The sequence below is a fragment of the Falco punctatus genome (genome assembly GCF_963210335.1).
Source record: "Falco punctatus genome assembly, chromosome: 6".
Taxonomy (NCBI): Eukaryota; Metazoa; Chordata; class Aves; order Falconiformes; family Falconidae; genus Falco; species Falco punctatus.
In genome coordinates, this window is record NC_137585.1 from 3,289,243 (window position 1) to 3,315,517 (window position 26,275).

At 42.0% G+C, this 26,275-nt stretch overlaps 1 protein-coding gene across 4 annotated transcripts in view; it reads left to right on the top strand.

The window, feature by feature from the left end:
- GSK3B (glycogen synthase kinase 3 beta) overlaps positions 1-26,275 on the top strand; it is a 151,115-nt gene that overhangs the window by 57,621 nt on the left and 67,219 nt on the right. For all 4 annotated transcript variants that reach the window (XM_080391205.1, XM_080391206.1, XM_080391207.1 and 1 more), the window contains exon 2: positions 6-199. In XM_080391205.1, coding sequence (XP_080247331.1) covers positions 6-199 — 194 coding nt within the window. The remainder of the gene's footprint in view (positions 1-5; positions 200-26,275) is intronic.

Sequence of the window (26,275 nt, forward strand, 5' to 3'; positions counted from 1 at the left end):
CCCAGGAGACAAAGATGGCAGCAAAGTGACTACAGTAGTGGCAACTCCTGGACAAGGTCCGGACCGACCACAGGAAGTTAGCTACACAGACACCAAGGTGATTGGGAACGGATCTTTTGGTGTTGTGTATCAAGCCAAACTCTGTGATTCAGGAGAGCTTGTGGCCATTAAAAAAGTTCTGCAGGATAAAAGATTTAAGGTGAGCCTATGCATAAGTTCAGTATATTTTCATGAATGTTATCTCATTTTCCATGTCTTTGATGGCAAAGTCTTTGATTTTTTTTTTATTTAATTTATGTTCATTGTAGCATATAAATGCACATAAAAATTTCAAGGACTAAAGATTGAACAGATGGTTTATGATAAAGGGATATAGTTTAACTTGAAAAATCAGTGAGCCACTGTTGTTATGATCATTTGGATTAATGCAAAACAGGAAGCTAAAAATCCTGATTTGATGCTGTGGTGCTGTTTCCAAGTTGCAGACTAGATTTTTCAGATAGTGAGCTGTGGAAACAGGGGGAAGGCTTGTCTTTTTTATAGCATAGACTTCTCCAGTCATTAGTAATTAAGCTGTTGGAAGGAACAGAAGCCTTTGGGCTTTGTTCTTGGTTGTTGCACCTACAGAGTGGAAGGCTGTATTTGAGTAAAATCAGACAGTCCCCAGGCCAAGAAAGAAGATAATGAATACTGAGCCTGGGGCAGTTGAAACTGAAGGCGAGTTACTTCCCTTCGTTACCTGTTTTATAAACATGATCTATTCTGGTGGTTTTAATAGACTAGTGACTCTTTATTCTAAACAAATAGCCTTCCAAAAAGCTGTATTTTTATTTAGTGATATTAAAACAAATAAAAGTCAAGGCCCATCAGCAAACTCACCACTGCTGTTAGCCCTCTGCTTGGTACTTGGTGTGCTTGACTGCTTTCCCTAATAGTCTGCAGCTAAACTTGCACAAGCAGTGAATGATGCAAAGGTACTGGTTTTGGCATCTGAAATCAATGGTGTGGGTTTTAGCATCCGAAGGCCACGGTTTTCATGAATATAGAAGCATAAGTGCCACGAAATAATCTTGGCGTGGTCTGGATACAAAACTGCCTGGGCTTAAATATAGGAAGGTGAAGCATATTTAAGGAAAATCAGCAATTTGAAACTTCTTTTTTAGAATTTGATACTTACTGTTAGTTTTAAAAATACTTTTAAAGGTTATTGGATGACATTTTTATCATCTCCTTCCCAATTCTCTCATTTTTTTCAATAAAACTTAATGCACAGCTAAATTCACTGGTAATGTTTGTAACTTATGTACTGTTTTGGTAGTACAGTCATTCTTTTGAAGTGTTTTGAAGGAACTGGTGTATGTGTTTTCCTTGGGTCCTGAAATTGATGCTGTCATCACCACAGGTATCAGCGTATCACAGATGCATTAGATGAGAAATGAAAGGGGGAAGATAGTTTAAATTGATGTAATCATGCAGATTTTTTTAACTTCTGACTGAGAAAGGCATGTAAATTCTTATATTGTTCTTACATATGAGTTATTTCTCAGCTGTGTTATGTGTTGCAGGCAATTAGTACTGGGAAAGCATGCAATATGATGTAAGAGTGGATTATTTTAGAAGAATGGAAGAGGTGGAGTAATAGCAGAAGCTCTAAACCTGGTCATGCCTATAAGAGCTTTTTGATCTCTTCCCATTCTATAGTTTTAGGGGGAAGGCCAGGACATTTCCCTTACCATGTCATGTGTGGTGGATGTCAGCTAGTGCTTTGGACCAAGATCTTTGATTTCTTTAGTCTCATGAATTTGAGATTGTGTAGGGTGTCAAAATGAAAACTTGGCTGAGCCATGTTAGTTCCTGCCCATCAGATACTAATAATTTGTGATGTCTTAATTTTTTTTTAATAAATCAATATCAGGCATCTAGAATATAACGTAGATCTTTGGTTTTGTTTCAGTAGTTAGTTCAATGGCGTTTTATTATCTTGACTATGTGTCTTTTTATTGTGAAGTGTTTAAGAGATTCAGAAATACGTGACATCTTTTGAATCTTAGCTAGCCCTCTTTTTATTAAGGGGAAAAGCTAAATCAAAAAAAGCTAAAAAGCAAAGTAGGGTGTTTCCAGCTTGCACTCTCAACTAATTGCCTACGTGTGGTGACATAGTCTGAGAACATCCAGTACCGGAGGCTTTAATACCCTTAAACTAGGTAGAATTAATGGTAAGCGGATGTGCAGATCTACAGGTAGATAGCATTAATTGAAAAACACATGTTTAAACTTCATAATTTGCATGGGTCACAACTGCAGTAGTACCCAAGTTAAGCATTTTTTCACAGTTTTATCTCAAACTTGTATCCCAACTGCACAACATAATCTAACTTTGTCTCAGTTCCCTAGGTTTTCCTGTTGTTTGTCAATTTAATCCTCCCTTTCTTTTCACATTCTGATATGGAAGTGTATGTTCTGTTGGCAGGAGGTGTAAATTCCTGCAGGCTGGATGAAAGCCTCTGCCTGGATGGATTTGGAAGCTAGAGCCGTGTATCTTGTATCAAGAATAGAATACAGTTACTTCAGGGAATGCTACTCTTTGGGAAAGTCTGTCTGGTCTAGGTTGTAACTGCTGGACCAGATACTTTACCAGTTAAACGGGGAACGTTGAATGTCCGTTGGCCGTACAGTTTGACTGCCATGTGGGACCGGAGCCGCTGTTCTGTTCAGAGCGCTGGCTGCGGCGCGCGGCTGGGCTGTGCTGTGCCACCCCCGCAGGGCTGCCCGCGGCCAGATCCAGGCCCTGGTGAGTGCAGCTCCTTAAGAAACCTGCCACTTCTTACCTCTAATGTACACCCCTGCTTTGACAGTGGCGAGGAAAACCCTGTTGTAGGCAGCCAAAGGTGGCAGTGGATTGTTTGATTTAAATCAACTTTACCAACTTCTGAGGGAAGAGAGGGGAGCACTTTAGAAATGCCTGTCTGCACTGGTCCCAGTGGTGGAGAAGCAACAAGAGTAAAGTAACGCGTGGAAGTTGCTTCCTGAAGTGCAGATGATCAACGAAACTTTCGGCTCTGTGTTTCAGGCTGGTACTTGCCTCTCTCTGTATTCTGATGGATTTATCTTGGTATGCACAGTATAATTCCTTTGTTGTGACTTAGCTCTTAAAAAAGCGCTTTTAGTAAAGCCAGCAGGAAGCCTTGAAACTTAAAGGGCGTAATTCAGAAACTTTAGGAAGTCCCAAGAGACTGAATTCTAGGCTCCTTCTGCGTTTTGTGAATGTGGAGGGGGTTTATTGTGAAGATCTGGAAAATGCACCACAGTTGCCAATTTTTAGATCTGTTGTCCGGAAATAGAGATACTTTTATCCAGGTTTAAAGCTAGCTTGAAAGCAGGAATTACCAGAGGGGGGTTGTCTTCCCCTATCCCCCCCCCCCCTTTTCTTTTTTCTTCTTTTGCCTTTTCCATTACTATGACAAGTTTCTCAGCAGCCTCCACTGAAGTGGAAGCAGCATTGGTCCATGACAGAATGAAGTGAGTGTAAAATCTTTGTTAACGAGTTGAATGTTACAATTTCTGTGATGATAAAGATAGTTAGCAATGCTCCTACTTCTTTCTACTCCCTTGTTGCAGTTTAGTGGTTCTTGAGCTTGGCAGTGCGGTGCCTGCGTGGCTGTGTTTTAAACAGGGTCTCTGAAGTGCTCTGGGTTCTAAAATGAGTATATCTAGAATTCAGTGTAACCTACAGCAATAGTATCGGTACACCAGGGATACAGACAAATGGGTGAGAGGAATAAAAATATAGAGATTAATGTTTAATTTTGGTTTGCAATTCTTCTGCTTTCATCAAGCTAGATCTCCATATTAAATGTGAGGAATTTAAGTAACACAATTGTGGACAGTTACATGATACTTAGGTGAGTAGTTCACAAACTCCAAATGGACAGAATCCTTTCAAATGGAAAAATTTCCTAGAGGCTATGTCGCAGCTTTCACAGATTTATACTGTTTTTGCTTCCCACAGATGTGTAAGAATCAGTCCTCATGCAAATCATTGCTAAAGATAAATTATTTATAATTAGTTAAATTATTTGTAAGATTTTCAATTATTTTCATCCACGTGTCTGTGCAGGCCCATAAGTGACACAACCTGATTGCGATGCTTGAAAATACTGGTAACATAAATTTTCTTGCACTGCTTTTGTTGGCATGTTCATTGGAATATACTTCAGATTAAGAGTCAGTCACGTTACTGTCTAATTCAGCAAAAAACAATAATAAGCAAGCAGGTATGTTTGCATAAATAGGAAATTCTTAGTCTCGTTTTTATTATTTCTGTCATTCTATGCCCATTCTTAAGAAATCCTGTTGGAACGAATGTGTGAATTGCTAGAAATACTTCTCAGCTGACTGAGAATAAATACTTAATTTTTTCATATCTAAATTGCAGTACTTGATATTTCTGCTTTAGTGCTACGCTGTCGCCATCTAAATGATAAAGAGGGTTCTTAATAGTCCTGCACCTTTTCAAACAATCCTATCACATTTCTTGTTAATGGCTCACGTAGACCTGAAGTGTGCAGCAGGGGAAAGCCAAATTCAGTAACGAGAACTGTTCATGCCATCCAGTCTGTCAGATCATTCAAGGACTGCCTAGGTTGAGCAATCCAACTGTGTGTCCCCATGGCCTAGTTGCCTGAGTTATTTCAATAGGCAGATCTTCTGGAGGGTGAGAAGATGTCAAACTATAGGCCTTGATGGTCCATAAACACAAAGCCCTGCATTGATAAAGCTGAGACTGCTGAATAGCAGGCAGCGCTCTTTCCTATTTTTAGCTATGGGAGGAATATATGTTATGAGCATTTCCATGATCTTTTTTTTCTTAAAACACGTACATTCTCAGTGTTTATCCGAGCCTTAAAACCCAATAAAGCAGCAGGATGGAAAAATAAGTCTGTGATGAGGTGCTGGTTTCTCTCTTTCTCTGCTGGGTGTGTGTACTTTTGTGAGCTGTTTGAAATGCTTCTGAAAGAGCCACAGCTTTCCTTCAGTTCCTGCCTCAAATACATCAAGCTGCTACGTATAAAAAGATCCTTTTTCAAAGTAGCCCCTATCCGCTATTTGTGTTAATTTAATTACAGCAACTTTCATCATAGCAGCTCATACAAAAAATTTAAAACCACAAGGAAGAATTCCCCTTGAAAAATGACTAGGTGTCTAAGTTCTGTTAACTTTTCTGTTTAAAGTAATCAACAAATTAAAAAAAACTGGGTCAACTTTAAAAGGTTATGCGTCTCTGTGTGTGGTTGAAGGTGTCATTCTGTAAACATGCATGTACAAAAAGTGTGAACCCATTGGCTAATGAGATGTATCTTTTGCTCTCAGAATCTCAGTGGTTAACAGACCACTGTGAGAGTCAACTTCCAACCAGTTTTAGTTAGTTCCACTCTTGGCTGACCCTCCCTGGCTTATTTTCTTGGCTCTTGGTTATTCTTGGCCATTTAAGATACAGCAGACAGTGGCATGATATTGGAAAAAGGCTGCGTTGTCAGGTGGCTTCGGTCGACTAACGTCACTGTTAGTGTAGCTGATCAGTTTTGAGGAGAGACGTACCTAGTAACCTGATGAAAACAAGCTAAAACAAGTCTTTTTTGCAGTCTGTAAGCTCGGGCTATAGATAGTTGTGTTTCTAGTCTTAACAAACAGGAGTTTGACACCTGGCCTCTTGATAACGCGTTGGGGAACCCAGTTGGAAAGCTTTAAGACAAAAGGTATCCCTGTGTCTTCAGTGTGGGTTTGGTCTCCCTTTGCCAGGTTCAGACAGTATGCGAGAAGCATCTTGCCTTTTAGTGTTCTAGCAAATCCGTCCTCCAGGCTCTGATGCCTATGTGTATTACCTTTCCACGAGAACGTTAAATGTATAGGTGTAGAGAAGCAATCATCGCTGCTGAAAACTATGATACCACATAGAACTCTGACTTCCTTTGTATGTGCCTGACCTGTAGATCCTTTGAAGCACACAGTGTCCCAGTACCCCTTTCTAGAGAAGCAACTGGAAGTTATCACAGAGGTTTAGAATTAATGCTGTCTTCATCTTAAGTCAGTGTTTTAAGGCTTGAATACAATGTAGAGGCTGGACCTGCTCTGGTGTATTCTTGATCATCTTTCCCTGTGACCTCTTGTCATCTGTACAGGTTTCCACTGAAGCAAGGGCTACACTTTCTTTGTTAATTTAATCTCTGTGTGTGAGCTAGCTGAGCGCGCTTATATCTCTATTTCTAAGGATTGTTGAATATTCAAACATAAATGTGTAAGGCCTTTTCTCAAAAGAATGTCTTTTTTGTTTACCCTATCTCACTTGAGTTGGAAGCACTCGTGGGATAAAAAGTCACAAAGGAAAGACATGGCAGTGAGAAATAATAACACTTAAGCGCATTTCTTTTAAGTCTTTGAGGACTTGCACATCTTAGCTACTTTGAAGATCTGAGGAACAGTGAATCACTGTTTATACGACCATTATGGAGGTGGCACTCTTTTTAAAAGGATGCCTTAATTTTATTGTTAAATAGCTAGAAAGAGCACCTGGAACAACAGTTGTTTCTTCTGACTAGTTTAATGTGATGGCTTGTGTTTGTATCACAAGTGGGGAAAGAAGGTTGGAAATATTTTCCAGTGACATTAGCGAATATTACAAACTTCTGTAAAACTAGCAGGAGGAAGATAATTGAGCCTGACTCAACGCCTCTTGTTCAAAACTATCCCTCTAGTTGTTTATCCATCTAGTCTAGGATGCAGTCCCCCTGGAAGACTGAGGCTATCAGATAGGATTTGCAGAATGGGAGATGCCTGGGCATGTGTTCAGAATATTTTTCCATCTTCCAAAGAGCTGCAGGGCTATGTTCAGTTCCAGAGAGTTCTTCAAGTCTGTGCTTTAACTCTTGTACAGAGGCCAGATTTGTAGCTCTGGTCCATCTTAGCTTAGCCAGATTATCAGAGATGTTTACCAAGATAATAGCATTTCTTCTAGCAGTACTTGATTTGTCAAGCTAGCTTTCAGGAGACTTATCAGAGCCGGTTCTGTCATTTGGCTGTAATTGCAGTTGCAGTGCCTGTCTGTTCACAGCACGCTTTTTAGCTGGGTAGATACACGAGTTCTCACTCACAACCTTGTATTTCATTCCATTTTCCGATTTTCTCAAACAGGGAGTTTTGCTAGCGAGCCAAAAATCTGTTTAGCTTTGCTTTTGGCAGTCTTTGATGTAAGCAGGGTACTGTTGGTTGTACCAGCTGAAACCTCCCTGGATGTACTTTTGTGACCTAGAAGAGATGTAAGAAGGATAAGAAGCATCTTCTTCACTTTGTATTATGTTAAAGTCCTATATAATAATGTTATATGTGGTTGTGTTATGACTCTTTCAACAGATGTTTTCTAATCTGACAAATGAATTGGATGTCTAATAGGTGTTAATGCAAAATAGGTCTTCAGTTTGGCATGTGGAGATGAGTTGGAGTTTGTATTAAGGGCATTGGTTTCAGTTTTCTTTTTTTAGCTGGGGAGTTGGACTGAAAATTGCTGCCCAGGGAATGCAGTGTCATCCAGCTGCAGATGGCCTGGGGAGGAGGAGGAGGTGCTCTTCATCTGCAGACGTGGCTGCGTGTGTGTGTAGAAATGTTTCCACATGTTGGTAGGGAAATATCTCCCATCAGAATGTGTTCTTTGAAAAGGGAGGGGTCAAAAGAGGCCTTGGGGTTTTTTTCCCCCTAGCTCTTGCATGCTAGCATGAGGCGTTTGCGTAGATACATGCCACAGTTCAAGTGGCGCATTTATTTTGGATTTTGAGCTTTTCTATTTCCACAAGTTTTTCTGTGGTACTCCCTGGACTAGGACCAAAGATAGGATTTAAACAAGATAGCTGTTAGCGGTCGATTTTCTCTCTTCTCATCCACTTCTAGTGCATAACTTGAGACTAAAATTAAACCTGTCTTCCTATGTGAATCTACTGACAAACAAAAGGGACCTTAAAATAGATTAAATTTATTAAATCTTTTGCTCCACTGGTCCATATAGCTCATAAAGCTGCTGTAATAATGCTTTGGTTTTTTTCCTGTTGTCTCTCATGTCTGCTAGAGGAAGTGAGTTCATGTCTGATGTTCATGAAATACATACACATTCCATGAAATATATATATTCCATATATATTCCTAAATTAAGCTGGAGACTGCTTTGAGACACAGAGGTTAAAAAAGAGTAACATTGTAGGAATGCTATTCTGAAATAATGACATTCAGAATGAAGATTACAGTTTAAAAGAATTCCAAACCCATTAAGGTATGGAAATGTGTAGCTTAAAGCACATAAATAGCTGTAACTCTGCCATATACTGACAGCGTGCTATAGCTGTGAGAGTGGAGTTGAAGATGATGCAGAATTCCTGATCAAATTAAATTCCGTTTTTGAAAGACACTTTCCTTTGACTTTATGACTTTGCTGCCTAAGTGCCTGAGAAGGACTGGTATAGAAGACCAGTAATTCTGCATGCAGTAGGGATAACCTTTTTATTGTTCACATTTGTAAATCAAAGTTTTACTTTAGGGAGAGCCTTGTTTGTGGCATGTATAGGTCTGTGTAACTGAGGTGAAAGTTGACTTTAACGTTCTTCATTTTTGGGGTGCTGTGCTGGTGGTCAAAAACAGTTGTGAAAAGTGTGGACGTGGTGTTTTATGGAAAGATCTGTGGTAGCCATTGTGGAGTGTTACCATGAAAACTACATATCTTTGCCTGAGAATATATCCTCCCATTGGATATGCATCTCTGAAATTGGCAGATTATGGGCTGGTGGAGCAGATCTTGCTATTCTCATTTTAAAATAAAGTATTTAATGGCTGCCACAGGTACCCTCTTACTAGCCTTTCTAAGTGCACAGCTGGTTGGAAGTGGACAGTCAAGGGCTGCTGCTCTTTGCTTTGTGAACACAGCCTAAACTTGGTTGTTTAAAAAGAGAAAAGGCACAGTGAAATTTCTGAAGTCCTTCTGAGGCTCAGGGATTTAGTGATACACTGCTGCATGAGGTCATACGTAAATTCTAAGATAGACTAGGTTTTTTTTCATCTTGCAGTTCTAGCTGAGAGGGGTAGGCACATCTAATGCTCCTGAGAGCTGGGTGATGCTGCTGCTATATAGAGCATGGGTATTAAAGTGAATGTTGGGTGGAAATGATGTCCCAGTGGGAGCCTTCTACACCTGTCTCACAGTTAAGGAGAAAAGTATTGTGTAGGGTATAAATAGAAGATTAGCTGATGCTTGTTGAGATAAAAATGGTGCTTTTTGAGACTATGTGGATGTTCGGTGCATGCAGTTGTTACTTCAAGGCTTTTTGTTGTACTGTTGTGTATTCTCTTTTACAAGTCCCACAGCATGAGATTGCCTGGCTACGGAAGATTTAGCATAAACACTTTCTATGTCTAGCAGCATTATGTGCCTGTGGCTCTCACTTGCTTACTTCACTCTTACTTGGTTAAATTATCTTTGGTGCTACGCACCCTTCTTACAGCATGATTAGAATATATCATCAAATAAATTGCCTTCAATTTTTGCTGGCGCATGCAGATTTTTCTTTAAAATACTCAGCTGCTAAATCAGGTGGTGGCAAACTGTGAGTCCTTTTTGATCTCCGTATTTGTGCTTTATTCAAATATTCTGCTGTGGTAACTATATACTTGAGGGGAAATAAGGGATAACTGCTGAAATGCAAGACTCGGGAAGGACAGAGGAAATCCACCCGCGGCTCAGTGGAGGCTTCCTGAAGCAAAGAGGAGGGACAGATCTTTTCATTCATGTGTCACCGAGACAGCTGTGCTGTGCCTTCCAACCAGTGTCTTGTAGTTCAGCCCTTTTGGTTTTGTTTAAAACCTTGTAAATGAGCTGCATTTTTTATTATCCTTGAAGAGGGCTAACTCAAATTCAGCAAAGAAAATGAGGAAGGTTTAAGGAAACGTGGAAATTGGAATAATTTTTGATTGGCACTTTGTTTTCTTGAGTAGGCCTGACATTTTGGAACCAACTGGCATGCTGCTTATGGGAAATTTTCAAAGCTTCAAGAGCTGTAGAATTGATTATTTTCTTTGATACTGAAAGCAATGTGCACTGCCCATTCCTGCTCTGAAAGGTAGTACCAAGACATGGGAAAATAGTAAAAGGAAGCTATTTGAAGTGTTTTGTCAAGTATCTGTAGTGCAGAGACAGGCACTTCACACTAGAACTAGCAACTCTGCTGGTTTTTTTCCGATGACTTGGATACTTCCTGCTCCCTGGAATGACTGGGAAGGTGAGATGTGATGACCAACACCATTATTGTTAGCCTACATGATACAAGGAATTCCTTTTCTGCTACTTTACATTGCATGTTTTTGAGTAAAGATTGTTTTGGCTTTATGTCCTGCTTTGGGTTTTTCCCTCGCATTTCTGTCTGCATTATGCAGTGAAATTTGGCATAAGGTTCTCAAGACTAAATTTAAAGGCTCTAGTGGAGGCTGGGGTTTTGTTGGATGGCCTAGACTCCTGTGTGATCTACTGCAGGAAGTAAAACTGAAGCTTTTAGAGCTGTATCATGTAATAACTCAAAATAAGAAATATTTCTGGAAAGGTAATGAGCAACTTACTCCATTAAGGAAAATTCTGATTATAGTGCTTGATGCTTTGGTGCCGAGTTGATACTTGTTTTAAAATATAAGGAGTGATGTCAATAAAGAGGTGGTCGTGTATTTGTACTGTTTTTTTGGTAGGAGCAAGGAAGGAACACACACTCCCTCTCTAAGGTGAAGTGTGAGGTGTGATGTTTATTGTAATGTTAAATATACGTTACAGACTTTTAAGTAGAATGCAGTCTGCTTTCTTCAGGGTGGGTTTTTGTTTATGTAGTGCCTGGTATAGTGAACTGGGATGAGTAATGAAGGCTCCTGTATGTGTCATGATGCAAATACCCAGACTACATACATCTATATTCTGTAGTTCTTCTAAAATCTGAAGCCAGGTCTAATTGTTACAGGCCAACAAAGGTGCTCATTTCTCCTCTTAATTTGTGACGTTCCTTTGAAAGCTCAGGAGTGGTGATTAGACTGCTTAGTGCTGAGCTAACTAGCCAAAATACAAACATCCAGTCTGAATCACTGAAGCATTGCATTGCCATGTGTAAAAACAGCTGGATCTAATTTTAATTATTTTTTTAAATTCAAAAGGCACTCTGTCACAGAGAGCTAGAATGTGTTTTCCTCCCTAAATTTTAATCATGTGAGGATGGAGACAGAATATCTGACTTGATGTCTTTTTTTAAAGATTCATCTGCTTCTGTTTCTTCATTTGAACATTTGTCCAAAGATCTGTTTATCAGACTGAGTTTGCAGGCCCTTGTGCATTCATCTTAGTTTATGTCATCAGACACATGAGTCATAAAGGTTGTACCAAGTTTTGGGGACTTGAAAACAGGCATCTCATTTACAGCAGATGAGTGTAACAGTGCAAGCATGTTGATTGATTATAAATTAAATTATTTGTTGCAGGCTACTTAGTCTCTGAGAAGGGACAGTGCAACTCCTCTGAGTGTTGTGGTGGGACATGCATACTTCTTCCTGACCTCCCAGCTGTGCTGTCCACCAGTCGCTTTGCTCTTGCTGTGAGGCAGATTTTTTCATTCCTTTTTTGTTTGCTAAAGTTCATAGTGGATGTTCATGTTATCTGCGTGGACCTGGTAAGGTGCCTTAGTGGAAGAGTTCGGGGTTTACTGGTAAATAATAGCTACTGGTAAATAATAGATGCAAATTTAAAAAAGATGTGTAGTAAGTGTGTGAGTGTGGAAATGAGCACTTTGGAGTTTAGTGCTGCGACACTGGAAGGATTCAGTTCAGTGCCTTACATGGATGCACTTGCTTTGCTTTCTGATGTTGAGCAACTGTGTGAGCACATTTCAGATTAAGACTGACAAGGAATAACAAGATGTAGAGCAGGAGATCTGAGGTGAGCACAGACTTCTGAAGAATTCCTGAAAATATGGATAAATACTTACTGTTTTTATTTGTGGTGCTCTGCTGAACATGTTTTATAAATAGTGAGCAATTCTGAGTTATAAAATTAGAAGGTGGCAAGAGCTGATAATTTTTAGTTGAGGCAATGATATTAGAAGCTCTGTAGTTTAAAAAAAGTAACGGTATACTCTTTCTCAGTTAGAGTCTTCTGTTAGTGCAACATCACAGTAACCTGTACTAGAATTGTCTGTCTGTGAGACCTGGGGCTTCCTTGATTACGCTGGGATTATTAACACTATTCACTTATCATTTAGATACCTGCAAAAGCAGCAGCGTGAGAGCATATGAAATAGAAATGCTCTTTCCCCAGTGTGCTGGAAACCACAGGTAGGAGATTGGAGTCAGTGTTTGAAGAGCCAGAGCAAGTAGTAAAGAAATTGGTACAATGTATACTTCTGGGTTTTTTTTCTGAAAAGTCAACATAACTTGGTAAAGGGCAAAAAAAGAACATGGTTTGTAGATAATATAGTATATTTTCTGATAGACAATGACTCTGCTTCTGTAACTGCATAACAGGCATAAAGGTTATCTACTTTCACATAGGGCTCACAGATCTAGTAGGACAAGAAAGTAGTATGAGACATAGGAAAACTAGGGCATGGTGAGGGTTGCCTGGAGTGTTGGAGGCATAACAGAGTCAGTGTACTCGTTGAGCAATTTCTGTGGCAGCACGAAGGCCATCAATTAGCAGGAAGGATAAACAGTGCAAGGACTCTTGTTTGGAGCTAACCTGATGAGTATCTCTTTGAAAGGGTCCGCCTTGCTAGTGGGAACAATGTGTACCCGGCGCAGATGTACAGCGCTGTGTGCAGATGGTAGTAGAAAGTCCCTTCCTAGTGAAGCACAGGGCTGTGGCATCCTGTCCTACTGGCTTGTCTGTATGGATCTGCTTGTGGGTAATGAGCCTGTAGGTGACTTCTTAAGAGTGCACCCTCAGCAAGTTTGCAGTCAACACCAAGCTGTGTGGTGCCGTAGACATGCCACAGGGAAGGGGTGCCATCCAGAAGGACCTTGACAGGCTGGAGAGATGGGCCTGTGTGAATCTCATGAAGTTCAACAAGGCCAAGTGCAAGACCCAGCATGGTTGAGGTAATCCCAAGCACAAATACAGCCTGGGTGGAGGACAGACTGGGAGCAGTCCTGAGGAGAAAGATTGGAAGGTGCTGGTGGACAAGCAGCTCAATGTGACCCAGCAATGTCCACTAGAAGCCCAGATGGCCAACTGTATCCTGAGTTACATCAAAAGCAGCATGGCCAGCAGGTCGAGGGAGGGGATTCTCATGAGGTCCCAGCTGCAGCGCTGCGCTCGGCTCTGGGGCCCCCAGCATAAGGACATGGACCTGTGGGAGCCAGCCCAGAGGAGGCCAGGAAGATCTGATCAGAGAGGCTGGAGCACCTTCCCTGTGAGAGCTGGGGTTGTTCAGCTGCAAGAAGAGAAGGCTCAGAGGAGACCTTAGAGCAGCCTTCCTAACGGGGGCCTGCAAGAAAGGTGAAGACAGCCTTTTTCATAGGCATGAGTGATAGGACAAGGGGTAGTGGCTTTTAACTAGAAGAGGGTAGATTTAGATCAGATGTTAGGAAGAAAATCTTTACTGTGAGGGTGGTGAGGTGCTGGCACAGGCTGCCCAGAGCAGCTGTGGATGCCCCATCCCTGGCAGTGCTCAAGGCCAGGTTGGACGGGGCTTGGAGCAACCTGCTCTAGTGGAAGGTGTCCCTGCCTGACAGGGGGGTGGAACCCAGCGGGTCTTTTAAGGTCCCTTTGAACCCAGACCATTCTACGGTTCGGTGAATTAAGTTTGATTGAGACCCTTCTAAATCCAGCTGTCCAGCTAAACACTGTTGAAGTTTTAAGTGATTCACCTTTAAAAGTATTGTAATTAAATTTCCTTGAATGTAAATACAGCTCAAGGTACGGTGGCTCTGTCTCAACCTAACCCTGTGTGCAGCATGCTAGAATGTGTAGGGACCATGCCTACATAAGCAGGCAGTACCATGTTCTCCACAGAAAGTAACTCTTCATGATTTCATGCTGTTGGGATTTTGAATGCAAAATGGTTTTGGCACCCTTTGCACAGAGCTTGATTTCAACAAAATGTGGAAGAGCATTGTACACTGGTCAGGGGTGGGGCGAGGAAATGAATTCAACTCGGAAGGCACAATTCTGTAGAAATATTTGCGTTTTCAGTGACTATGTTCCTGCTTAATGCTCCTGTCACTAGGGGCTCTCCTGGGAGCTCTCTTGCTAAAACCCATGTCTGCTCTGGCTGCAAAGAGCAATATTGCAAACCTTGCTCCTGTGACTGTTGGTCTTGGTCTGCAGAGACTAACTCTCAATAGTTAGATGAAGCTGCTGGCATTAAATCCCTGTTCTATTCACTTCTGATAACCAGACACGCTTTTATAGCGTGCATTTTCTTGAGCACCAGCTTTTAGCAGCTGCTTGTTCCGATGACATGAGGTACTGTGAAGTGCAAGATACTCTCAGTTGCTTAAAACTGGATTAAATTATTGCTTACTGGGGTAATAGGTTTCATATCTTGCTTCCCCACTTCTAAAATACACAATTATAAATAGTCCATGAAATATAGTAAAACAAAATCTTAAAGGGAGATTGAGATCAGTTACATTTACATTGGCTTGTAGTCATCTGGGGGGGTTAATCCTGTAATTTTTTTCAATGTGAAGAGAAAAAGTTCAGAATTTTCAAATGTTCAGGAGGAATACACATGAAATATTATGGAGCAAGTTCAGTTTTTCAAGCTTATAAAACTGGCAATAACAAGCATTCTGTGTGGAAACGGGTAGTAGAGCACCTGTATTTAACTTGTCTTTAAGCTTCCCCCTGTCCCCGCCCCAACACAGGATTAATTTCAGCTTCTCAGAAACAGCTAGAACCCGTCTTGATTCACATATGCTTTGACCCTCTTCCTGTACAGCAGCTCTGGTCGGTTATCTGTGGCTGTGGAGTAAAGCTGTAGTACTCCTGAGCTGAGGAGAATGTAATTTGAGAGCTGGTCCTGTGCAGGTTCCATCACTTCAGCTGGATAGGTGTTTCTGGCTGCTCTTCAATGCAGCTGGTTTTTAGGAAAACGTTGAAACTTGCGAGCATCCTCTTCAGTGCTGTACTGCTTAGGAAAGCTGCACAGTGTTTTGTTTCTCTGTTAAAGACTCGCTGTAGGCAGATAACTTATGGGAGGTGCCGATTCAAATTGAATTCAGTGCCTTTGCTATGATTTCTCATGGAAGTATTAAATAATGCCTAATCCTTGGGTTTAAGAGGTGCTTCAGAAGAAGGTAGGCCCCGACTCGTAGCCCAGTGAAGGGTGCTCTGTTTGATAAAGGTGAAAGGTAGGTCTCACTTCCTTCAAGTGGGCATAAACCAAACTTTGCTGTTACTATTGTAAACGTTAATGCCTTGGTTGTTCTAACGCATGTTTCTCAAAAACCAAGTAAATGATAGGAAGAGATGGGGTTTGCTGGTGTTTTTGTACTCTTCAATATCAGGGCAGGAAAGAGAATGTATCAAGCAGAGAATTAAAAGTCTTGAGGAAAAAAGCTTTAGCACGGAGATGCACTGTTGTATTTGGGTCTGGAAACTGTAATTTGTGATTATCTTGACTGCTTTAGGTAGCAGTAGGTTGATGGTTTAAAAACTTTGTGTTTAGTCTTTCAAGTCATCTTTGTGAACAAATTTTATCAAAGGTGCACCGTAGCATTGCTACCACAGCAAGGGCTTCCTTGTGGAGTGAGTCACTAGCTCGTCCCATCTGGAGCATTGTGATCTCGAAGGTGGTACAGCAGCCCTTAAAAGGCTTTTGGTTCCACTGGAAGCTACCTAGTGTTCAAGAGATACTTGATGATTGTTTCATGGGCATAGTCAGGGTCCTTCAGAAACTTAACCTGGGGGTGACAATGGGCCTAGCTCATTTGGCAGCTGGATGTCACCAATTCTGACGTTCCTAGTACCTCTGAATGTATCTAGCTTTCTGAACATTTCTGAACAGAAATACTTAACAATTTCTTCCATCTAATCAAAACTGCACATTTTCTACCTGATTGTGTATAGTTTGAATTTGGTGTAGGTAAAATTCCATGCTTGGGCAAGCAGGACAACTGGTGAGCAACGAGCTAGCATGCAGAGGTTGCAAGCCAGTCTCATCTCACTGCTGGTGAAGTTTGTGAGATACCTTGGGCCAAAACAGGTGCCTGTTTTGGTTATCTCACATTCTATCTCCTCATGTGATTTCTAAAGTGCAGACATCAGGGAATCTGTTTGTGTAGTGGATACAGGACCAAAGAGGCCACTTCTGGCTTTTTCACAGGTATGCATGTCAGTGGTTGTGTTGATCCCTCTCATCTATACTTGATCACTCGATACTTCAGAATACTGAGTGGGCAGATTAAAACACACGTAACGGCTTCCTGGATAAACCTGTTAACGTGCATTATTCTGTCTACTAGTGGTAGATTCAGGTCCGTTTTTCACAATACAACATCTTAAAGTGCTATGACTGAGAAAAGACCATTCCTGCTGTTTCCGCAGTTCCTCACCTTATCTATTGCAGAGCTTTTCCCTTTTGCAACAAATGAGGCAAGGGTCCTAAAAACAAAATCTCCTTTTGTTACTCAGCTCCAGGTCATACCCACAGCATGTCTGTTCTGCGTGATGTATGCAGTGGGAGACCTCCTTAAACCATGGAAAAGAGATCTTGCAGTGGAAAGTACGTGGTAAGGTCATTGAAAGGTCTTGCAACTTCCACTACTAGTAACAGTGGATGTTTTAATGAAGTTACCTTATAAGACTCTCCTTGTAGTACTGTGTGTTAAACACAAAGCCTGTGTAGTCCATTGAAAAGGTGGTAGTTGAGGTAGGAAATGTTTTCCAGTGTGATTTATGTGATTGACTACACACAGTGTCACAAAGTCATTGAGTCTCTTCGGTTTTACAAATGCCTATTTAAAAATTGTGCACAAGTTCAGTAAGAGAGGTTGAACGTCCATTAGGGTCACTGGCAACTAGGAACTAAGCTTTTTTGAGCCTTCCTTGGAAGCATCAGGTGATGGCTGCTGTTGACCTGTTGGGTGATGTGGTGCCAAGATAATTGGCCTGACTGGGTTGTCTTTGTTTCCTCAGTCTCTTGTTTTCACCAGTTCTCCTTCTGTTTACTTGCTACAGAGTTTTGTGCAAGTTCTTCTTCTATTCTGGAAGTAAGGTAGAAGCCAGGATGCTGCTGCAGCTATACCCTTTTTATACAGTAGCAGTGTTGCTACTGTCCAAGTTCTCAGCAAAAACTTCAGGTTTTTGTTTTTCCTTTCCTGAAAACTTGCTGATTTAGCATCAACCCTGTAGTTGTGCCCAGGTATCTGACAGTGAGGCCAGCGAGTGGATGCTTCAAAGAGCTGGAGAGAGAAGATTTGTGGGCAGTGGCAGATGGGGTGGCTATTGCACTTGCTGCCCCTGCAGCAAAAAAATCAAAGTGGCTGTGCATCAGCTCTTGAACCAACACAGTTTGCACCTTAGTGTATGCATTGAACTCTATTTCTGTAAGTTCTGTGACTTGAGTGGCAAGTTGGTGAATCAGGTGGTGTCTGAGGAGCCACCCAGGTGTCCTAGCTGCAGGGACAGCAGCACCCAGAAGGGTAGGGTGGGCAGCTGGGTGTGGAGGGCTACCTCTGCTCTGTGAGTTTAAGCAGCTGCTGTTCATGATTTAGGGCCTGGAGGCTGATTCACATTGCAACATATTCCTAAGACATTGGTTGTGACACTTACCCTGGGGTAGGCTTGAATTCAGAGCTGTCCTAATCCCAGTCAGAAAAGGGAACAACTGAGTCCATAACATTCCTAGGTCTTCGCAGATCCTGGGGGAAGGACTGGGCCTCATGGGAGTTAGGTTGCCCCTGCCCTGCGGTGGTCCAGCTGGACCTGGTCCTTGGGAAACTGAGATTGGAAGCCTGTGAGATTGTAGTGTAGTCTTACGGAATGTGGTTAACGTGCCCGCTTTAAATCCATGGTGCTCACCTGACATGAAGTCATTCCTCTCTGCTCCTTTCTTTCTTTCAGAGTTCCCTGTTACTTTTTAGTGTGACTCAGTGGTGAATCTAATGATAGTGCGGTGTCTCTGCTTTTAAAATTTGTCATGAAACCCTACACTTTGCTATGCAAATAGTTACTGAAACTTACTCATCTTTTGGGGCAATTTAGGCTAGAAGTGAATGTGAAGATTTCCTAATCTTTTCATTTCAGTGCTGTGACACCCTTTAGCCTGAGGAAACGATTTCATGAAAAATGGGACAATGTTCGAAAAGCACTAGTGCTGACTAAGGAAAAAACCCTCAAGCAAGAAGTCTGATAACCTGTTTTATCAAACTCAAACACTAACTCTTCTAGTAGCTTGTAGTGGATTTGTACTTTGACATAGTTGACTTTTCCTTTAAAGTGTGTGGTAGATGTATTGTGTCTAGCAAAGGTCAACTGGTGAAATTATCTTGCAGCTACCAGAAGGTTGTACTGCTGCCTTTTAATATGAAGATACATATTTGGGGAAGCTTGAATTGTTTTTATGCATAAAACTGAAGAACGAGTGTTGAAACATTCTGAGGATTGTGTGGCTATCATCTGAAATTTGGTAGGGTATTTTATTATTTTATGCTTATCTTAGACCTGATGTTCACACGTCGTAGTTTTAGATTATCAGCATTCATTAGTTACTGTTTTATTTGCTCACAACAAACTTACTGAACCAGGGTGTGGGGAACCCACCAGGAATTTGGGAGGAAGGGCTTATTGTATATGTGTGTCAGGTAAGGAGTGTACATCCCTATTTTAACTTCACTGCTGGAGTTGGAGCCAATTTCCTTTCCCATTCTCCCAACCCCAGAGGAGGAGCTGCCCAGTATCCCTCTGAATTCAGCAGGGAATGTTTAACCTTTTAAAAGCTTGGTCATCTGGGAGCTCATTATTAAGACTCATACTTCTGGAAGATTTAATTCTGCTTGGCAAATAATCATCTGCAGGCAGCTAATTCCACTTGCCAGTTCCACTCTCTCTTTGCTCCCTGCTCGGTCTTCACCTGTCGTTTCCCTTTCGCATGTCCTTCTGATTTGAATGTTTCCTCCAAGGTCTTAGGGAGTCAGAAATTTTCATTTGGATTGAAATTAAGAGCCCCTCATGACATACAGCATCAGACATCTTAGTGTCATGTAGTAATAGTCATGAGACAAAGGAAAAATAAACATTGGAGGCAGTGCTTATCTGTTCCCTAAATTAATAAATAAAAAATTTTGGAGGGTGAGGAGGAATTACTTTTGTTTTGCAAGTCCTTTGGAAACTGTCTGTATGAAACATCTGCTGTATCATATGTAAGAAGAGAAGGCCAAGAGTAATAAAGCATTTCATTAATGTTTAATAACACAGTGATTAGCAACCCAGCAAATGTCTTATGCCTGTGGGAGATTGGAACTTATTTGATTAATAGATTAATTGCAACCTGTTCCAGTTGTGATTGCAGGTGTACATTTCTATGGATGTTGCAGAGTCCCTGAGGACTGATGTTATAGGCATTCCTGTACTTACTTTCTTCTTCCTAGTTGAAGAGTTAAAAATCAAAACATGAGGAAAAATCCATCTGCTGTTTCTATGACAAGAGAATGATATTTACTGTAAGAGTTTTTCAACAGAGGTTCTCTGTGCTACCACTGAAAAAGAATGGCTATTATCTCTGAAAGCACAGGGCTGCCTTTTAGAAAGTACTTTTCCTTTCAATTATTCTCCTTCTGCACTTTATTTCATTGTTATAATGGACTTGAACGATCTCTCTGAGTTTCAGACCTAGTTCTGTTTTTCTGACTCTGATCTTGGGTACACTGTGATTCCTGGTCCATCTGGACTCGCCAGTGCCAGAGGACAGTAGATGCTGTAGAACTGAAATGTAGACTTGACCTTGTTTGAAACAACTGCTTGAAAATGACTAAGTGAATTTCAGGTTGTGGTCTAGAAGTGACATGATGCTGGAAATCAGTTTGCGTTCCAAGTTTAGTCTCGAGCTTCCTGAGCTGGCAGGAATTTAGAGCTGGTATTAAGCCTCTGAGAGGCTCTCAAACTCCACTTCCATTCAAAGAGGCAGTGACAAGCTAGCGAAGAATTTGGCTTCCACCCTTCAATTAACTGCTGAGATACAGGGAGGAAATGAAAGAAGAGCCATAATTTTTCTTCTGTTCTCTCAAGAGATTGAGGCTTGTTGTATGTTCTTTTAAGAGCACAAATAAGCCATTTCTGTCTCCAGTTATAGGAAACTCTGTGTAATAGTTGTACGAGGCTTAAGTTTTCTGCTTAGGGACTGTGTCCTGCACTGGCAAGAGCAGGCTGGAGATGACATAATATGGCACTTGCCATTGCTGACTGCCTTGGGGAAGAGTTAGAAAGTTCAAAGCACGTGGTCCCTTTGCGAGAAGGGATGTCATGCTCAAGTTTATTGGTGGGCAGTAATAAAATAAAAAGTATTAACAGGGTGAAAACAAGGTGTGTGTTGGTATCTCAGATTTTCATCCCGTACACCTTTCTGTCAGCTCGCCAATTACTGCGTGGTTGGGGTTCAAAACTGTCTAGTTCTTAAGGGGTTAATGTAGTCTTGCCCACGTTTTGCCATGGCTGTGTGACTTTTTGTTTCAGTCATTACTCTAGAGCTTTAGTTTGAAGCATGGTTTTTTCCTCTCGCTGCCCCTGCCTGCACTTTAATTTCAGCTGAGCTGTAATAAATCATGGGTTTGCAGGTTGGGCACGCGCTGGTGGCCCTGCCTGTGCTGGGCTGAACCCTGTGCCTTTGGCTTGCCCTGGCCTGGCCCCAGCTCCAGCCCAGCACGCGCTGCCCACTGGCCTCTGCAGGCAGGTCCTGCCTGCTGCTGCGCTCGGAGCCGGTGCTTTTTGCCCTGATCTGTACCCATGCCAGGGCTGAAGGTCACTGTGCTCAGTAATAAATTTTGGCTAGAATACAGCTGACGCACGCGTTTTGTGTCTCTGACTCTTTCTGGGTGTTTGCAGGCCCGTGTTTCAGAAACACTTTGCAGCATAGCCCTGCTGCATATCTCCATCATTTGTTGCTTCAGGATCTTAACGGTCAGATTTTTAGATGAGGACAAATAGTGGAAAGTTCGACAGCGCTGTGAAACTTGGTAGCAAAAGGAAGCTGGGTTTGGAGCCTTTGCATTGCTTTTAGTTATGTAGTAAAGCAGAGCACGGTACAGCTGCAGCTCGCTGAGTTGCACAGAAATGCATGCAGAGGCATTCTGTGTCTTGGACCCCCTGTCAGCTTCCTCTGCTCGTCCCACTTGCATGGCACAGTGCATGTGAGCTCGTTGTTCTCATGCTGCAGAGGTACTTGGCGTCTGGGTTTTCCCTTGTGTGAGGGCTGGGATTCCTGTCAATGGCAGGCAGGCAGAGGTGCAAGGAACGAGTAGGGCATGTGAGTATTTAAAGCAGCAGTTTTATATTTGTACTGTAAACTGCTGATGGCTATCACAGATATTTTTATTTTTTTTCTTTATTTTCTTTCTTCCTTAAGGAAGCCCTGAATGTTACCAATATAATAGTATTGTATCTCTGTCTCCAGGACTTTTTGGATTATAGAAGTCAAAGCGCTTTTACAAAATGTTAACCCTCAAAGCCGCTTCTATGCACATGCGCGTGGTACACATGGGTAGAGGCTGGAGCAGGACGTAATATCTGGACTTTCTGACCTGTGCATTAGGCCTGCTGGGCTGCAAGTATTTAACAGTTGTCGATGGACCAGCACTAACTGGGTTGTGGTTGTTGTGGCATTACAGCTCTTGTTATGTTGTGGATACAGATATTTTACTAAATAGTATTTGCTTGTTGATCTTGTCCTGTATTTCTGGATTAAAGGTTGTGATTGTATGAATTTGAGACTGTCAGGTGTGCTAAAAATGGAGACCATCCCAAATTAGATCTGCTGGTCTTGGAAATATGCCATGACTGGCAGGAGAGGGAGACTGGGGCTTCGTCTTAATCTGTGCCTCAAATGCAAATGAGGAAAACTGTGATCCCTGTTGACATTTATCTCTGCTTGAAATTGCTTGCCTACAAAATGGGCTTGTCATGGGTGGCTAGCTATTGATGACTGGCATGGGCAGATTCCCAGCCCAGGCTTCTGTAGTTGGGACTTCTTTTTATTTCCGTGATAGCTTGGGACAAACACAGAAAATTGTAGGAATTAGATTTTTTTTTTTCTGTAAAATGCCTGAATTATCATGTATCTGTGAAAGGCAGCTAGTTCTCTGATCCATAGAATAATTTCTGTAATACTTTTGCTGAGAGCAAGACCGTGTCAGAAGTAGCATTGTGATCGGTGTTTGAAAGCCACCTTGGGATGAATGGGTCAGGCAGCTTCAGGAACTTTCGGAGATGGTGGCACAGCTTTTATTTTGCAGTCTGTCCCACTAAGCTTAGGATAACCCAGACATACTAGGATTGGAGCTCTAGTAATGACGTTAGTGAAAATATGCTGGTCTTGGTGATCCTGCTACCCCTTGGAGAATTGTCAGGTGCTGTTTCTGTACCACAGGCAGATGATGGCAAGTATGATGGCTTCCTCTGCGATCTGGAGTGTTCTGTCTCTGTATGCCTTACAAAGCTGAGTCTAGGAGGTATGGCTCAAATGTTGTGCAAGCAGCTGTCTCCGCAAGGCATCGAGTGTAGCTGGCTAGGATCCCATTGAAAGACCTTTGTCAGTAATGCGCCTGCTGCCCTGTGCTTAGAGTCCATCCTTTTTCTTATGGTGGGAGATGGTCAGGATAAAGAGGCTTCTTCCTGCTGTATGGAAACACTTTAAATCTCTGAAGGTCTCAGCCTGAGCCTGTTCTCTGAAGCAGGCTCCCCAGTGCAGCGGGTGAAGGCGAGTGGGGGTGGCTGGTCATTCAGGCCGTTCAAGTAGATGGAAGCAGGGGTGGGGGGAAGGCAAGCCTTGCTGCTTCATCACTGCCTTCATGCCACAGGAAACTAGTTTATTTCCCAGCTTTGCATGTGGCTCCCTGGTCTGGCTCTTCACGGTGGGAAAATCTGTAGAACAAGAAATACGGTAGAATGGAGAAGACTGTGATGGAAACAGGGGAAAAGAGGAAGGAAGCTGTAAACATGACATGTGCAAGAGGACAATTGTGTATACTGAGAAATTTGGATCTACCTTTGATGCTTCTATCCATCTATAATGCCAGAGCTCATGTGACATTTACTCTTCATTTTCTGTTTTTCCAACCTGATTGAAGAACACAAGATACTCTGCTCCAGCATTTGAAGGTCTTACCCTAAGAAGAATAAAAATTAGGTCAAAAATTGCAAAAATGAGAATAAAATTTAGTTGCTGACCTTACTTAAGCAAGAAGACTGATGCTGCAGTTGCTCGTTGAAATAGATTGGTAATTTATCGTGCCTTTCCATCAAAAAGATAACCTCCCTTAAAAGGACAAGACATACACAAGAACCAGGTCATGTCCTTGGTGTGACAAAAGGCAAAAATACAAATTTCTAATCTCTCCCATTTCATCTGCTTTAGACATAACCCTCAAAGAACCTTGTTGAGACTTTACACAGGTATTTCAGAAGAAAAAAAAGTAGCAAAAACTAGCGTGCCCTTCAGCTAAGGAAATTCTGAGGAATTCTCTTCTGATCTGGATCCAGGTGATATTTCTACATCTCATTGGGTAATATTGATAATGTCATGCTGACATGAGCTGTACAAAACCTTCCACCTTCTTTTGCTGTGGTCTGGTTTAGGAAGCTGCAAGTCCATAAGGCATCATCGCTGATGATCCAGTCATTTCTTCTCCTGTTGTAAAAAGGACCAGGTCGAAAAAGGAGGAAAAGGGAAAAAGGAAAAAAAAAGCAAAGATCCAGGTTAAGCTTGATGAATGCAAACTCCATAGCTCTAGAAATCTCTGGATGGGAAGGGAGGGGGGGGGGGGGGGGGGGCGGGGGGGATGGGGCAATGGTTACCCTAGTCTGTAAGAACAGACTAAGTAGTGAGGCAGAAGTGATCTTGCTTTGGTGGTTTTATGTCAATGTCAGCATTAGCACAGCTATGAGGGATAGCGATTGTAACTTTGGAGAGCAGGCTTCGTGAGTCTTTGTGCATCAGATCCACTGGCTATGCTTTGAAGTTATAAATCTGATGTTGTCTTGGCAATCTTCAACCAAATCTTTAACCTCGATGGGCAACTAGGTTTTTTCAATATAATGAACAGATACAGGCAGTCTGGGCTGGGAAAGTTGTCTTCAAAAGTGATGAACAGGGTTTTGTCATGTGGGGTTTGCTTCAGTAGTTAGTACCAGTGCGTTTGAGCCTTTCGCTAAAGCAGTCTTCTATGTGTGTCAGCAGCCCCTTGCCTTCTGGATAAAGAAATCTGTTTTAGATAAAGAAGTCGAACTGCAACAGAAATTTGCTGAGTAATGTGTATGTAGTCCCATTGTTCCTTTGAGAAGCCACGAACTGTGTGCTGCAGGAGCTCTGTGTTTCGGTGCGAACAGAAGTCTGCTGGGTCCTCCCTTGTGGTGAGGCTGGTGCTGAAGGGGTTGACCTCGAGTCTCCCCGATGCCTTCTGCCAGAGGCTCGAGGCAGGGCCATTCTCCCTGGCTGCAGTGTAGAGCACTTTTTTTGCATCCTGCCTAGTCCAGACTGGCCCAAGGGCTACTGCCTGAGCTATCTCCAGTTTAATTTGTTCAAAGGCTTGTCATTGCTTGGGGCCCCATTTGAAATCATTCTTCTGCGTCACCTGATAGGGCTTACAATCAGTCTGTAATTTGGAGTGTGCATTCTCCAAAACCCCACAATACCCAAGAAAGCCTGTCTTTCTTATTAGTTGGTGGAGACATAGCTGTTATTTGTTGATCACATCCATTGGGGTCTCATGACATCTGTCTTGCTGTCTTATTCCCAAAAACTGGATCTCCTGTGAGTGCTTTCACCTTACTTTCTTTTTTGGTAAAAGCAGCTTTCAGAAGGATTTCAACTGTGTTCTTCTATTTCTCAAAGACTTCTACTGCTGTATTGCCCCATATGATGATGCCATCAATATATTGTGGGTGTTGTAGAGCTTCACCCTGTTCCAGTGCAGTCCGGATCAGTCCGTGGCAGATGGTAGGGCTGTATTGCCACCCCTGGGACAGTCGATTGCAGGTGCATGGGACACCCCTCCACATGAAAGCAAACTGGCCTGCACTCTTCAGTGCTTACGAGGCCTGGGACTCTGAATTCAGTAAGAAAACTAAACCCTTCCCTTTATGTGAATGGGTGGGAGAACAGGAAAGAATACGTTCCTCTTTGAGCCTTTGACTTTACATCCATGTCTCCTGGAAGACAAAAAGGATGAGTTAAGGATAAGCGTGAGCTTTATGTTTTCATCCACCATGTATTTGGGTCATGCACTGTCAGCCTTTCTCATCAGCATGTTCTGAAATGGTTTTAGTTTGCATTTTATTTAGACATGTGTTTTATTTCTTGTACTTGGTGTGGGATACCTGTCACTGTTCACTTCACTGAAGGTTCCCTGCTTATAATCTGATATTCCCCCCACCTCCCAGTGCATTTGTACACTGGTAATTAATAGTCCACATTATAATGTGAAAAAGGGGAAATACATGGTAGAGTGAGACTACTTTATCCATCTAAGGAGAAATGAATTCTTTAAAGCGTCAGTCTGTTACGTGAACATCAGTAGCTGTTCCCCCGCCACATCCAATTCGAGTTTTGCAACTGTTCGAGTATTTCTGGTTTTAACTCCACCAGGGAGTGGTGATTAAAAGTCAGCTTGGTTTTAAGGTGGCTGAGGTGACTGTTTGACTAAGATGATAATTTAAATTTGTTTCCTTCTGTCTAGTCACAGGATGCAAGATATAGGTTACTGTGTAACTGGTTTATGAGTTATCCCTGATATTAGCACCTCTTGAAGCAGTGTTTGTGCAGCTGCAGCAGATGGTCAGGATGAGAGCCGAAGGAGATGGATCGGAGTGGAAGGCATCAAAGTGGGCACAGACTGTGCCTGTGCTAGGATGAAATACCAGAGTATAAATATAACTTCAACCTAGTGTTAGAATAACTTCTGCTGATTTCCCACCACCACCACCCCAGTGTATCCAATGAGCATATACATACTATCTAAAGAACATGAAGCGATAACCTGACTTAGAGTATATATGGGTATTTTA